Below are 16,691 nucleotides of genomic sequence, written 5' to 3'. Positions count from 1 at the left end.
ACCTGAAAGTGACAAGTGGAATTCCCAAGTTTTCCCCCAAAGCTCATATACCCTTTATTTTTCCATGACAATTTAAAGATGTTTGGAAAGGACTAAAAACCAAAGTCTATATTTTAGCTGCCTTTTCAAAAGGCTTAACTGAAAATTGGACATACCAAGAATGAAAGATAAGGGCCAGCATTGTGGCGTCACGTGTTAAGACACTACTTATAATGCTGGCATCGTATATCAGAGTGCTGATTCAAATCCTGGCTACTTTGCTCCTATCAAGCTCCCTGCTAATGTGCCTGGTAAGGAAGCAGATGATGGCCCAAGTACTTGTGCCCCTGCCATCCCTGTGGGAGACCCAAATGGAGTTCCCGGGTCCTGCCTTCAGCCTGGCCCTGGTCTGAGTGAATCCACAGACGGAAGATCTTTCTGCCTCTCCTTCTGTCTCTGTTGCCCTGCCTTTCAAATTAATTAATTAATTTTAAAAAATAAAAGACAGTAACAAAGAAAGGGAGTGTATAGTTCACATTTTTATATCAGAAACCCACCTTTACCTGATTCAATTAAATTCATATTTGCTGAAAATGATATAGCACAAGTAATTATGGAAGTTATTAAAGGGAGAACATACTTACTTCCCCCAAAGTGATGCAGCCTTTTGGGAAAATATAAAATTTGAACAAAGGGAGAGAAACCAGCAATTATTACATACACACACTGAATGTTATTATGGTAAAGTATGAAGGGACCAGGAAGAGAGTAGTTTTAATTTACTTATATTGAAAATTGGATATTTTCATTAAACCATAGTAAGTTTTCCAGTTAACTGGGAAATTGCTTCAAATTATTCCGGGAGCAAATTACTTCTAATAGAAAAAATTCATTATAAAGTATATTTCCGGTGCCTGCATTTCTTATTCTTTAGAGCAATTCCTGAATCCTAAGCAAACAATGATGACAGAAATACTAGGGGAAACTCCTAGAAATATGGCAGGCTGAGCTCATACGAGGAGGCCACCTGTGGCCATAAATATATTGAAATGCTGAGTAAAACATAATAAATATATTATGCACATACTTAGCCTGCTTTGAAAGGGGAAACAACATCCCCAGAAGACAGAAACAAAGACAATTTAAAGCTAGAATGGCAAGTGGAGGCTGGGATTGGTTATAACTACAAAAAGGAGAGGAGGCTGTTTTTTTGTTTTTTTTTTTTTTTAATTATTTTACTTATTTGAAAGGCAGAGTAACAGAGAGAGAGAGAGAGAGATGGAGAAAGAGATCCACCATCCACAGACTCACTCCCCAAATGGCCACAATGGCTGGGTCTGGGCCAGGCCAAAGCTAAGAGCCTGAAACTCCATCTGGGTCTCCCACATTGGTGGCAGGGGCCCAAGTACTTGGGCTGTCTTCTGCTGACTTCCAAGGCTCATTAGCAGGGAGCTGGATTGGAAGCAAAGCAGCCAGGTCTTGAACCAGTGCTCTGATATAGGATGCTGGCATCTGAGATGGCTGCTTAATCTGTTTAATCTGCCACAACGCTGGCCCCAAGGCTGAGGTTTTAATGGCCACGCTGGGACAGAAGGGGTGGACTCTAGGCCCTAATAGTGTTCTTGTTTGAAAATGAAAATAAAAAGTCTCTGGAACCTAGAAGAAGTCTCCAACTGCTGGGGGAAGAGTGTCTGGAGCACTGGCCCTGTGACACTGTGTGATGAGTAAATGTTGGGCAGAGGCACACTGCCGCCCACACTGCAAGCTGAGTCTCTGCCAGCCACGGGCATTCTCCCCATCAGAGTGGTTGCCCTCAGCCCCGACATGGTTCCAAATGCTGGAAAGGCCCCATTGCCATGATGGCCATGAAAGACTCAGGCAGAGGGATGAAGGCCAGGGGAGGAACTGTGCAAACATACAGTCCGAGGATGTTGGAAAACAGAGTAGACACAGGCTGTGTGTGCAGACCGAGACATTTGGAGCCAGGAACAGAAAAGTTGTAAAGAAAACACTCGGATAAACCAGCACCTCCCGTATCTTAAGAGGCCCATATGGCCAAGCTGGCAGTACTTACGTTGTCTCGTTTTCAAAATCCACAGACTCCATTTTTTCTGAGCCTACTGGAAGGGGCAGCAGTGTTTTCCCCTTCACTTGCTCAAGGATCACCAGGAGATCGCACTGGAGGGTGTGGGCATGCCGGCTGACGTCTTGACACACCATGGGAGGCCAGTCTAGGCAGTTCTTCTCATTGGCCAGGATGGGTATGACGATCTGTGACGGAAGTGTACAGGAAAGAAAGGCTGCCATTCGGCTTCTGAGACTTTAGAGACTCATGAAAGGGGCCCATGCAGCTATACTCAACCTTTTGCAGGTCACTGTGTAGTGACTAATACTAAAGAACGAATGTTATGTGCTGCCTTGACATCTGGTAAAATCAGCAGGGTCTCTGATAGCTTACTCACAAGTTTTCCTTCCCATTCTGTTCCCGTGGCTAAACTCTCCTAGCCAAGCAACTCTCCTTGTGGAGGAGAATGGGCACAGTTCCTGCTTGTCTCTGATAAGCGGCTTCAGGGTCTTGCCAGCCTGTGGAATTATTCAAACGAATCAATCATGTCCTCCACGGGAACCAGGGGAAGTCACATTCTCCTGACACTATGAGGCAAGCCCCTGATTGTTCATTCTATTCCCAGGTGCAGCCTCCCTGTGGGCCTGTATATCAAGGTGTCCTCCTCCTCTGGGCTATAAGGAGGTATGACTAAGAAGCTGTCATCAATGTCACCTATGTGTGGAGTGAGATGTGTTCAGCTATCCCCATGGCCCTTGGGAAGGGATTCCTCTCTCATCAACATGGAGAACAGATGATTGAAACAGTCAAAGGCAGCTAAGGATGACTATGTGAGGGGTGGTGTGAGAGGGAGGGCACCTTAAAAAAAGAAAATCAAGTCCAGGACCATGAATCCATCTTTAGAGTGAAACTCAGCTGATTTGGGCAATCTTACAAAGTTCCTCTTCTTTCGGTACCTATCACCCAAATCCAGAGGTGCACATGTAACCAAATCTGAGCCAATAGGAGTCAGGTCAAAGTCCCTCATCTGAATTTTTCTACCCTTTTCCGCTCTTTTCTGCTAGTCTGGGGCTTTTGGTGGCCATCTTGCTATTACATAAAGCCTTAGAAAGAGAAAGTTGACAAATGGAGAAAGACACAGTCCTGATATCTTTGTTTGATTTCCTAAATCAAGTTCATGAGTTTTTTGAGCTAAGCTTTCTGGTAGAAATTGAGCTTCTATTACCAGTAACTCTGAAAGTAATGCAACTCCTCAGGAGCCTCTACCTGTTAGAATTACACAACGAATGGAAGGAGAATACTCGAAAGACAAACAGGTGTTCAGGGAATGTGATGAGAAAGCCACCAAGTGAATAATGAGAAGGAAATATGGATCCATATGGCTGGTTGAGTTCTTTCTATGATCAATAAGTCCTGGTAGTTGTGAAATAAAATACCCAGAGGCATCCAGCTCAATTCCTGGCTTGGTCTTTCTGGAAACATTGATTCAGCTGAGAACGTACAACATGTGAATAGAACTGGAAAAGAAAAACAATGTCACAAACTAAGCTCTGTCACATTCATGTCTAGAAGGGAGCCTTGCAGAAGGCCTAACAGAGAGCAATGATAGCGTAGAATTTTCCTGGAATCTCAGAGGCAAGGACTTAATTTTATTTGATCTTTAAATACCCACAGCCTGGCATATAGAAATATTCAATAAAAGTTTGTAGAATGATTGAATGCATGCTATCTGCAGAAAAAGTGGTGACTAAATTTGGGTTGGATTTTGGAGGGCTTTGAGTGACAGGAAATTAATGAATGCGAGTGCTCCATGAAATGAAAAGCTACTCACTCATTCATGCAATGAATATTTATTGAGCATCTACTAAGTGTTAGTACTGTTCTAGATGCTAGGAGGATACATCCACGAACAAAACAGACCACAGTTCCTGGTCTCATACAGTTTATACTCTAGGGAAGAGAGTCAATACACAATAAGTTCTATGAATATGATTAATTGTGTGAGAGGGATCATGAGTTGTAATTGTAAATATTGAACTCCATGTCACTCCATGAACTCCCTCATCAAGAAGACACCATCTTAAAAAAAAAAAGACTGAAGAAAATACAGTATTTTGCAGTTCCCTGGGAGAGGGAAAAGCCAGTGCAAAGGCCCTTAGGTGACAGCACACATGGTACGATCCAGGAGCAGTGTGGAGGCCAGTGAAGTTGGAACAGGCTACACAGGAAGAGGCAGGGATGAGTAAAATCACTCATAGTCTTACCTATAGGAATTTGACTTTTACTCTCAGAAAAGGACATAATTGAAAGCTTCTGAGCATGTAAGAATATCTATTTTTTAAAAAGTATTATCACTCTGGCTATTATGATAAGAATAGGCTGTACTGGTAAAAAATGGAAAATAAGATCAGTTAGCAAGTTATTGCTATAACATAGATGATAGTGGCTTAATAGCACGGGTTGTGGTGGAGATGGAGATAAATGGTCTGATTTTATACAGATTTTGAAAATATAGCCAATGGGATGTGTTGATGAACTAGTTTTGGGGTTGAAAAAGAAAAGAGGGGTTAAGATGACCTCAGGACTTGGGGCTTGGAAGAATGGAGCTGCCTTTAGTCCTATGGGGAAGAATAAGGGTGGGGCAAGTTCTCGAGGAAAGATTGGCTTGTTGGGGGATATGCTAAAATGTGATATGTGTATTGGACTTCAAGATGGAATCTATGAGTAGGCAGTTGAAGATTTTGGTTGGGAATTCAGAGAAGGAAAGGCTGAAGATAACAAATTTGGGAGGTTTTGGATACAGATGTTTTGTAAAATTCTAAAATTGAATCAAGAGCTCTCAAGGGAAAGAGTATATGCAGAGGAAAAAAAAAAAAAAGGTGCCCACTGAATGAGCCCTAGGGCTTTCCTGTGTTAAGAAATTTGAAAGAAGGAGAGGTATCATCCATGAAAACGGACCAGGAATGGCCAAAATGTTAGGAGAACAGAATGGTGTTCTGGGAGCCAGGACAAGAGGGTGGTTATGAACAGACAAATGCTGCTACCTAACAGGTCATGCAGGATGAGCATTAATTAATGGCCATTTGATTTGGTCATGCAGAGCTCACTGGAAACATTGACAAGTTCTTCCCTTTCTCTTTTGGGAAGTATTGGAGTAAAAGGTCAATCAGTGAATATAAGATCAAACAGGAGAAGAATGGGACACTGTGTGAAGAAGTACACATTCCAGAACTTTTCTTATATGGAGGACCATAGAAGTGGGCTGACAGCTGGCAAAGGAGAAATGAAAGTTTTGTTTGATGGGAATGAGCTACTGGAGAGGGAAAATCATAATGGAGGAGAGGAAAAGATTGTTCTATTCCTAAAGGATGACCGGAATTCCAAGCAACAGCACCAACTTTAGTCAGAGGATGGTACACACCATCTATCTGTAGCAACAGAGGCAATGGCAGAGCTCTGTGAGTGTGGGTATTGGCAGGTGGAGTAAATATAAGTTTGTGGAAATTTCATTCTACTATTTCCAATTTTTTTTTCAAACCAGAAAAAAAGAGTGAGGTTGAGAGAGATTTTAGATATTTGAAAAAAGAAAAAACAAAGTTGTGAACCAGGGATGCAAAAGAATGAGAAAACAGAGTAGAAAAAAATATAGCATGTCTATTGAGAAACTTGAAAGGACTACTAGAAGTTCAAGGCCATGAGGGTAAAGTGGAATCAGTTGGTTTTCCCCTAACCCCATTCAGCTACCTGGTACAGGTATGCCATTCCAGGGAGCTGGATTTCACCAGGACTGTGGTTTTGCCAAATGCACACAGCAAGCCAGGCAGAGGCCACTAAGTCAGGTGTTGATGCAAGGGAATGATGATAATGACTAAGACTGGCACTCAAGCTGGGCGAAGGGGAAAAATCCTGGGTGTAGGTGAGGAACGACAGGAAGGCAGCAGGGACATTGGAATGGGGAAGTCCCAGCATGATCAAGAGGACTGCTGTAGTCTGGGTACCAGATGGGGTGAACTGAAAGACAAGAAGAATGGTCAGAGAAAGAGGTGCATGAAGTCAGAGCATGAGGGTCATTGGTAACACATTGCCACTGGCCACATGGGCACCTTTTTCCATTTTGGGAATGGGTAAGGGAAGGGGTGGTGGACATACAGGGGAGGCCAAGATCAATGGAGGATAAAGGTCCAGTAACCCAGAGGCCAAGTTAATGGAAGGATCAGTTATACTGAAATAGCTACATGTTAAGACAGGAGTAATTTAGGGGAGTCACGGTTAGCTGAGAGCCAAAATCATGGAGACATGAGGGCATGCCATCAGTACAGGGCATGGCAATATGTGTGGGTGATTTTGATGACAGGAGATTCAAACTGGAGGTTGTGGGGCTTGAGTCTAGAAGCAGCAGAGGGACAAGGAGGACACTTATCCCACCCTCAGGCTCAGAGGCAGAAGGGTTGATGGTGGTGGCTGAGTCTTGGGAAGAGTGAGGTGCTGAGAAGCAGACAGGAAGCGGGAGGATTTTAAATGAGATGTGGGGTGACAATGATTCACATTCTTTATAGAACACCTACAATGTGACATGCTCTGTTCCAGGCGTCCTAACATATTATGTCTAAATTTCATAACAACCCCATGAGATCACTTAGCCCTGGCAGAGTGAGCTCATCTGCTCACGTCCATCTGCTGTGTTTGACAGAACCAGGATCTGCACCTAGGACTGTCAGACTTCAAATCCCATGCTCACTTTCCAAAGAGCACACATTCAAAAAAGCCTGCAAGCTTCATGACTGGAGGAAAAAAAAAAAAAACCTGGTAGCAGTGACTCAGATGATTTTGAAGAGGGAGGGGAACACGTTACTAAATTCTCTTAATTCTTTCTTTCAAACATTTCTTAGGTGTATTTCTGTTTTACCTTGTTCTTGTGTAATGAGACAAATCAATACAAAATTATAGCTTTCTGTCCTTGTCAACACGCCCTCCCCCCCGCCCCCACAGCAAGAAGACTTCTGTGATGATGCTGAATGTGGGGGTGGGAGGCAAAAGGATGCAGGCAGTCAGACTAAGCTGATCTACAAGGTACTGAGACAGGGGCAAGGGTGTGGACAGAAGGCTGGGGAGGGAAGGAAGGAGCTTAGCAGATAGGAAGCGAGCAGGGTTTGGAAGTGGTAGCGGGTCAGCTTCAGCGTGTGTGACAAAAGTAGACGGACAACAGAAGGTTGACCAGGCTAAGGATTCCTGTTTCAGGCTTTGAGGAATGCAAGTAAAAGACGTGAGATGTTTTTACAGCAAGTCACTTTATTTAGACTTTTCAATAGATAATACATTTACATGGTATAAATTTAGAAAGTACAAAAGCTTTTACAAAAGTCAGTCTTCTACCTACCCCCATCCCTCATTCACTTAGTTCCTCCTACTTATGGATTACTCTATGAAATTAGTCATTCCTTCCCCCCCCCTCCATTTTGTAAGAGAAATAGTAAGATACCACATGTACAATTTTATATCTTTTTTTAAAAAAAATCCTAAATTGCAACATTATGCACAATAGCCAAGAGATGGAAAACACCTAAATTCCAAGATAAAGGCATAAATGTAGCAAAAAAAAAAAAAAATACAGCAGAATATTATTTAGCCTTAAAAAAGGAAGGAACTCCAGTCACATGTGACAGCAGGGATGAACTCTGAGGACAGTATGCTAAGTGAAATAAGCCAATTGCAAAGAGACAATGACTGAATGATCCCCCTGGCATGAAGTCACCAGAGGAGTCCAAGTCATAGGCAGAGAAATTAGAATGGTGGATGGCCAGGGCCTGGTGGGAGGGGGAGGGAGGCATTATTGCGTTGGTGTAGAGCTTCAGTCATGCTGGATGGAGGAGTTCTGAAACGCCCTGCCCAACAGTACAATATTGTACTGAACACTTTGAAATTGCTGAAATGGCAGATTAATGCCCCCAAATGCCCTTCAGGGGCATTCCATACTAGTCATTCTTTTTATCAGTTGCACAGGGTTTCATTGTTGCGTAGATGGACCAAAACTCATTCACTCAAGTCCCTTATTGATGAACACTCAGTTTGTCTCCAATCTCTTTCCATGTGAAAATTCTGCATTTGAGGATTTGAATGACTTTTAAATTTCCTTAGCCATGACACAACTCTGAGATGGGTCCAGTGTTCCCAACATACGGTAAGTTGAGCTCTACCTCTGAACCTTTGTTTGATTTGCTCCCTGTAAGCTACCTTGCTCTCTACTTCTTCTATTCCTTCTCATTGTTCAGGAGCCAGTTCAACAGTTAAGGCTAAGCATGACTTTATTTTTAAAGATTTATTTTATTTATTTGCAAGTCAGAGTTAGAGAGACAGAAGGGGAGAGACAGAGAGAGATATCGTCCATCTATTGGTTCATTCCTCAAATGGCTGTAAAGACCAGGACTGGGCCAGGCCAAAGCCAGGAGCTGGTCTCCCATGTGGGTACAGGGGCTCAAGCACTTGGGCCATTTCCACTGCTTTCCCAGGCTCATTAGCAGGGAGCTGGATTGGAAGCAGAGCAGCCAGGACTCAAACTGGTACCCATATGAGATGCCAGCATTTCAGGTGGCGGCTTAACCCGTTAGGCCACAGTGCTGACCTCTAACTAAGCACGATTTTTGGACTAATCTCCTCTCAACTTGATGGCACTTTCTACTTTTTTTTTTTTTTTTTTTTGACAGGCAGAGTGGATAGTGAGAGAGAGAGACAGAGAGAAAGGTCTTCCTTTTTGCCATTGGTTCACCCTCCAATGGCCGCTGTGGCCAGCGCATCTCACTGATCCAAAGCCAGGAGCCAGGTGCTTCTCCTGGTCTCCCATGCGGGTGCAGGGCCCAAGTACTTGGGCCATCCTCCACTGCACTCCCGGGCCATAGCAGAGAGCTGGCCTGGAAGAGGGGCAACCGGGATAGAATCCAGCGCCCCGACCGGGACTAGAACCCGGTGTGCCGGCGCCACAAGGCAGAGGATTAGCCTGTTGAGCCACGGCACTTTCTACTTTCATCATTAGAAGACAACTTCTTCAGGGATGGTGTTCAGGCAATGAACAGTAAGTACTAAGACCATTCTAGTTGTTAAAATATCGACATACTTCCTTATGTATTGCTAAGCCTAGTTTCCCTGGCCCTTTGGGAGTTCCTCTGTCCACATAACCCCTTCCCTGGAAATCCCCCACTCCCCACAGCCTCCTGATAAAACAACTAAAGGGCTAATGTCTGATACACCAGGGAGCATCTAGAACTTGGCTTCAGCACTGGGGCTAACTTTTAAGTAAGCTCTATCCAAACCCCAGTCATAATAAATATTTTGAAAATATCATTCACTGCATATATGGCATATATTTTGGCTTCTTCAAGTAGGCAATGGATGGGAATTCGTCTTGTATTTCTTTGGTGTTCCCGTGGCATCTATCACACGAAGCAGGATCACCCAGCCAGCACTCTGTAAGCACTTATTTCACAACCTGCAGGACTCAGGGCCCTAGCCTCCAGAAGTGTGCATGCCCACCTTGCAGGGGAGTTTGCTGCCACTCCAGAAGGGTATGTCTGGGTGGTCCAAGAATCCCTCCTGAGCACTTGCCTGAAATCTCCTGCACTCTTGAGGCTTCTGCTACAATGTCACCGAGACATTCATAATTCACACCCCCCTCTTCCTCCCTGAACTCCAGGCAGCCTCTTCCCAAAGGCTGTTGGGCATTTCCAGAGAGATGCTCAACTTCTATCGCTGGTCAGGTCTGACCTTTGCAAATCAAAGCCAGGTCAGCAACTTTAACCTCTCTCCAGGACTAAGTTCAGCTTACAGCAGTCCACCTCTGCCCACGACCAGTCCATCAGAAATGTCCTCTTCCTGTCTTCCTCAGTCATTCCCAGGTCACAGACAAGGTCAAAGTAGTCAGGGCCAGGCACTCACCCGGGCTGAACCAAGCCGTAGCCCTTTCCCGTTCTCACTCTGGCCTGGTCTCCATCCAGGCTGCCCTGGCTCCCATCTCACAGCTCACCCACCCGACCTGTGGCTCACAAGTCTTCCTCTCCAGCCAGCCCCGCCCCTGTCCTGGCTCCGCCCCCGTCCCGGCTCCGCCCCCGAGCCCCGCCCCGTTTTCTCCCTGCCTCCAGGCGCTGGGCTGCTCCTCAGTATCCTTGCCTTGGCCTCGCCCCTTTTTCCGTGACCCAGCCCCTAGGCCCTCCCCGGCGGCGGCCGCATCCCGCCCCCCGCCCCCTCCCCTCCCCCACCCCGGTTTCCGCCGCCTCGGGGCCGCCTGCCCACCCTCACCTCAGAGAACAGCGCGGCCAGGTGCTCCAGCGGCGCCGCGGGCAGGTCCCCGCACAGCACTGCGCCGCGGAGGCTGCCGGGCCCTGGCGGCTCGCGCCTGGTGCGCAGGAAGAAAAGTCCCTTAGCGCGAGGCAGGCCGGACTCTGGCCCCGGGTCCAGCCCAGGTTGCAACGCCAGGCCCCCGGGCCCCGGCCGCACCACCAGCAGAGGCCGCGGCGCCTCAGCCGCATCGCGGCCCAGGAAGGCCTGGAGCAGCTGCTCCGCCTCAGCTGTTCCGGCGCAGCGCTCCCAGGCGCCGGCCGCCGGCCGCAGGCTCCGGACCACGTAGGCCCCCAGGAGCCGCAGCCGCGGGTCGGCGCCAGGTTCCTCAGCCCGGTCCTCGGCCGTCAGCGCGGCAGACTCCTCAGCGCTCGGCATCGCGCGCTGACTTCGGCGGCAACGGTTTCCCTAGCGACGGGGACGCGACCAGGACGCCGCCTCCTCTCCCCTCCTATTGGGTACGTTTCTCTTGGCCCCGCCCCTCCAGGCCAATGCGGTGGGCGGGGCTCAGCGGGAAGGGGCGGGGTCGCGTCGCTGTTGCTTAGGAAACCGGCACAAGCTGCTACTTGGTGTGCGGTCTGGTGGACTGACTGGAGATGCTCAGGACTGACTGTGGAGGGCAATGGTTTATTCTTGGGTTGCGTGGACAGGAGATCAAACATAAATGCTAAGAATCCCTTTAGCCGAGGTCAGATTAAGTTCTTTAGAGGTCTCCGGACACTGAAAACAGTATGGTTTTCTCACTTCTGAACGTAAAACAGATGCCAGAAAATTCAATTTAAATTCCTTTCGGTGATGACAGCTTAAATACTTTAGAGCAGTGCTGTCTAAGACAACCTTCTGTGACGGTGGACAGGTTCTGTACCTGTGCTAGCCAGGTATGTATTGTAAGGGGTTTGACATGTGCTGATGTCACTGAGTGTTTGATTTTATTTGTAGCCATGTGGGACTAGGGAGTAGGCTTCAAAGTTCTCTTAGTTATAATCCCAAAGCGTTTTTTTTCAGTGTCCGTCTTTGCCCGTGTCTTTGGCATGTGTTTCATTGGCCAAAAGGGTAACTGTGCTGTGAGAACCCTTTGATTTCCTTGATTATGGCTCTCCATCAGTTCTTAAATGTAGCAGGTTGCTCGGCACCTTCCCATCTTGCCCTACATCTGTCTTCAAGAAGGGGTTATGGGTAGAGCTTTGCTTGGCCTCAGAACTTAGCATTTGTCCGCCGCTGAGTCCCCCACGGCCAGGATAAATAGATTGGCCCTTTGTGTGCATGGAAGGTGAGAAGGCACAGGTGTCACAGAGATGGCCACTTGGGCAGGGTGGGGACAGCAGGTGTGAAGTGAGCTCCCCTCCCGGGGACTGCAGGAGCTTCTGAGCAAAAAGAATGTTGATAATGGGCTTCAAAGGAATATTAACAGAATTAGCAGTTATCAAAGGCAGCTTGGCTAACAAGAGCCCCTCAGGAAAACACCAGCAGCTGAAAGGTAAAATGATTGATTTCATAATAACTAGGGCACAGGAGTTGCTGTAATGAAAAATGTTCACATTAGAAAATGAAGCTAGATGTTTGTAAAGAGCATTTTATCATGGCTGGATTAAACAATAAGCAGGCCAATTATGAGTAATGAGATAAAGTGGGGCACTAAAATGGTTTTTAAGATGAATTTGATAATTGACATTTCAGAAAAAGCATTAGGGAAAATAGAAATGTCAGGGGTTTCTTACATACATCATGGTTTTGTACAGTTGTATTTTGTTTTGTTTTTGTACCCAGGAAGGCGTCATAACCATTTTTATATTTAGGGCCTCTAAGTGGTTCAATCCTGCTCATGAATTCAGCACCATTAACTGCTAAGAAACTCTTCCAGTAAACTTTCTGCCATCTCCACTGTGGCTGCTTTTGCCCTTGAGCCTCTCTTTCCCTTGTCTCAACAAACACAAAAGCACAACCACAGGCACCTTTGAAGATGATTGAAGATGCGGGTCTGAGGGTGACGAACCATGGGCACCTGCAATCCCAGTGTATTTGTGAGCATTTCCTCACTACAATGAAATACCTGAGGCAGACTAACTTTATAAAGAGGCTTCTGTTGGCTCATGAGGTTCACAGTCCAAGACTGGGGCCAGGCCTGTCAGTCTGGCCTCTGGTGACAGCATTCTTTCAATGGCAGAATCCTGAGGTGGCTGAGTGCATTGAATGGTAAGAAACAGGGAACATACTTGTCTGTCTAAATGGTGTTTCTCATTCCTTATAAAGCTACCAGGATTGAATCCTGGGGGCTCTACATCATCCACCTAATCTAATCAGGTTACATTTCTTTTTTTTAAAAGATTTATTTATTTATTTATTTGAAAGGCAGAGTTACAGAGAGGCAGAGGCAGAGGCAGACAGAGAGAATCTTCGATCCGCTGGCTCACTCCCCAGATGGCTACAATGGCCGGAGCTGAGCCCATCCAAAGCCAGGAGCCAGGAGCTTCCTCTGGGTCTCCCATGTGGGTGCAGGGGCCCAAGCACTTGGGTCATCTTCTACTGCTTTCCTAGGTGATAGCAGAGAGCTGGATAGGAAGTGGTGCAGCCAGGTCTCGAACCTGTGTGCATATGGGATGCCAAGGCTGCAGGTAAAGGCTTAACCCACAGCACCATAGCACTGGCCCCAGATTACATTTCTACCTTTTTAGTATCATTAACATAAAATTTTGAGGTTTAAACTCCTGCATGAATTCAGGGGTCAAATCATATTTAAACCATAGAATCCAGCTTTATTTTCCCTGCAACAAGGCATGTTACCTCCATTTTAGAAGGTGGTTTGAGGGTGGTAGCCATATAGGATTTACTGAAAACAGTAGACATTTTCATTATATTATGTGATTAGAATAAAAAACTGTATTACTTATCTACTGCCATGTACCCCCAAACTTAGCCCCTTCAAATACCAGAAACATTTGTTATCTCATGCGGTTTATGGTAGGTCAGGCACTGTTCTCTGAGTGATTCTGGCACAGGGTCTCTCATGATGTTGCAGGCAACACAAGGGCTACCTCACAACTAGAGGAGCCATTTTCAAGATGGCGCATGTATATGGCCAGTGCTGACTGTCAGAAGCAGCCTTTACTTTCTTAGCATCTGGAGCTTTCTCTGTCCTGATATTCTAGCTGGCTTCTCCCAGACCAGCTGATCTAAAAGGACAGCAAAGCGGAAACCACAACGTCTCTTATGACCTAGCCTTGGAAATCACAATGTCCTTTCTATAGCACTTCTATTAGTTACAGAGATCTCCCTTATTCAGGACAAGGGAGAACTACACAGGGATGTGAGTGCCAGTGCACAAGAATCATTGGGTGTCCTCTTAGAGACTGGCTATTCCCAAAGGTGTCAAGGAAGGTATTGAATTTGCATGAGATGTTCAGATGAGATAATTTCCATTACAAAATTAGAAACTTGGACTTGCTTCTATGAGGATAACATTTATAATTAGACATTTTGCTTTCCAGATCAAATATTTCAAAATAATGATTAAGATCTATAATTCAAAGGTCATGCCTACCTAATTAGAATAATCTCTTTTCAGCCATCTTGGAGATACAAATGGGGACATGTGTTGGATACATGTGTTCTAGAAAGAGTGCCTAGGCTGCCTATGACTCTGTCCAAGAAACAAGAATATAAATATCGTGGGTTACTTTGTTCACAGTGGTTAAATCATGGGAAGCCAAACAAGTGTCCCTCAATAGTAGAATGTATAAATAAAATTGTGTTGTATACCATTTCTGAAATAAAATGCTATACAGCAGCAAAGATGAATGGATGAATTTTAAGGTTTATTTATTTGAAAGAGAAAGAGAGAGAGAGAGAGAGAGAGAGAGAAAGAATCTTCTGTCTGCTGGTTTCCTCTCCAAATGGTTGCAACAGCCAAAACTGGGTGAGTCCAAAGTGAGGAGCCAGTAACTCCATCCAGGTCTCCTACATGGATGGCAGGGATCCAAGTACTTAGGCCATCATCTTCTGCCTCCCAGGCACATAAGCAGGGATCTGGGTCAGAAGTGGAATAGCCAGGGACTTGTACTGGCTCTCTGATATGGGATATTAGTGTCCCACTTGTTGGCTTAACCCACTGCACCACAACTTCTGTCCCCAACATAGATGAATCTTAAAGGCATAAAGTTGACAAACAAGAAAATATTCAATGTTATATTTATTTGTTATTTTTATTTATTACAGGTTTTAAACCAAACCAAACAAACTATTTTTAGAGGACTATACAGATATACTAATCTGAAGAAAAGTAGGGGAACAATTATTGTAAAATTCAGATTTTTATTTTTCCTGGAGACCAAAGCAGCATGGGATTGAGAGGGCACTCAGAGGACTTTTAAGTTCTTGATGCTGTTTTATTTCTTCATCTGGCTCATGACTTTTGATGCTATCATTCTTTTTTAAACTGTCAGCACATATTCTGTACTTTATGCATGATCTACATCACAATAAAGAAATAACAGCAATGTGCCATTTCATGTCCTCAAATGTTGGGGAGAGGGGAGAACTCATTCCAGTTACTGAATATAAATTACTCATTTTGATGCTAACAATGTGTTAGATATATAGAAGTATACATCAGATATCTTACAAATCTAGTATTATCATAAGTTCATAAGTAGTGACTTAATCTGTCTTCACATCCCGTAGGCACTCTCTCTGGCCTTTGTCTTTGCTTCTTAGCTCTGTTCAACTCATTGAATCCAAATGCAAGGTGTGGCAACATTCTCTTCTGTAGACCCATAACAAGCATACTCCTTTTTTCTCCCTCTTCTCTGGCCATTTCCTCTCAACCTCTGTAATGACTTTCTCCTGACCTTCCCCTTCAATACTGGTCATCTGTCCAGACTGTCTGGTCTCCTCACTTTAAAACCTGCCTTTCCTTAAATGAACTTATTCATCTATCACAACAATTATTCCCTTTACTCTAATGACTCCCAAATACATATCTTTCTGTCCATCTGGGTAAAGATCTTTTTTTTTTAAATTTTTTATTTGACAGGTAGAGTCATAGACAGTGAGAGGGAGAGACAGAGAGAAAGGTCTTCCTTCCATTGGTTCACTCCCCAAATGGCTGCCACGGCTGGAGCTATGCCGATCCGAAGCCAGAAGCCAGGTACCTCCTCCTGGTTTCCCATGCCGGTGCAGGGCCCAAGCACCTGGGCCATCCTCCTCTACCTTCCCAGGCCACAGCAGAGAGCGGGACCAGAAGAGGAGCAACCGGGACTAGAACCTGGCGCTCATATGGGATGCCAGCACCGCAGGTGGAGGATTAACCTAGTGCGCCACGAGCGCCGGCCCCTGGGTAAAGATCTTAATTGAGCTTTTTATTTTCTTATTCTAGAATCAGGCGTCGTGTCATTCCATAAAATAGAATCAGTGTTACAAAGGTTGAGTAGAAGTTGACTTTATATGTAGGAGAGCTGAAATGGGCAGAAACAAAGAACAAAATGTAGATTAGTCACTGTAAAGTTAGCCCCTTGTAAGGCAGGGATAGGGAGCCAGAACAATAGATAAGTAACTGGTTCATTAACATCAGGTTATTTTTTTCATGAGGATAGAAGCAGAAGGAATTAGCCAACACAGCAGATGAGACTCATCTGTTTGGGAATTTCAGCTGTTACCTCTTTCTCTCCTGCTGCTTTGGAAGTTCAGATAACAACTGGGTATTGGTTTGAGTTCAAATTGACCCTAAAAAGCCTGCCAGACATTCAAGAGAAACATCTACTGAGACCTAAGACTGAGCTAACAATCTTATCCACCAGATTGATTTGACTTGGGTGATGTGCACAAAAGTCTGTCTCATGTTAACATCTAGAGCAACTTCGTGAAATCTTTTTTTTTTTTTAATCTATACCTTGTGAATCTGTTCCCAGAAATGTCGTTCTTGAACTTGATCAGCAGCCTTCTTTTCAGTAGCTTTTTTTTTTTTTTTTGCTAGACAACACCCTGCCTCCAAAGATGCTTGTAACAGATCAACCAATGATGTTCTAAAAAAGTAATCTTCAACCTATGTGAAATCCACCTGTCTTACCAAAAGTCCACATTTTTAGGTCAAGCCAATGTAGTTCACTGTGTAATCGTAAATGAAAATTTCCTGTCACGGAATACACGAACTCTGACAGTGACAGTTGTAGGCAGTAATATAGGATAAAATTGATCAGGTGTGTGAGCTGGAAGACCACACCTTCACCACACACCTGTGTGACCTCATGCCTCTACCTGACCATACCTGTGTGCCCACTGGCCAATAATACTAATCAATCACTTCCCTTTGGAAGTGGATTAAAGGCCT

At 45.0% G+C, this 16,691-nt stretch overlaps 1 protein-coding gene across 1 annotated transcript in view; it reads right to left on the bottom strand.

Moving 5' to 3' along the window:
• DNAH9 (dynein axonemal heavy chain 9) overlaps positions 1–10,747 on the bottom strand; it is a 359,765-nt gene extending 349,018 nt beyond the window's left edge. The window contains exons 1-2 of the mRNA XM_062215967.1: positions 10,331–10,747; positions 2,054–2,250 (exon numbers count right to left, since the gene is read on the bottom strand). Of these exons, the coding sequence (XP_062071951.1) occupies positions 2,054–2,250; positions 10,331–10,747 (614 nt within the window). The remainder of the gene's footprint in view (positions 1–2,053; positions 2,251–10,330) is intronic.
• Between the last annotated feature and the right edge of the window lie 5,944 nt (positions 10,748–16,691).

The sequence above is a fragment of the Lepus europaeus genome, chromosome 18 (assembly GCF_033115175.1).
Source record: "Lepus europaeus isolate LE1 chromosome 18, mLepTim1.pri, whole genome shotgun sequence".
NCBI classification, from domain to species: Eukaryota; Metazoa; Chordata; class Mammalia; order Lagomorpha; family Leporidae; genus Lepus; species Lepus europaeus.
This window is presented reverse-complemented; position numbering and strand designations above follow the sequence as displayed.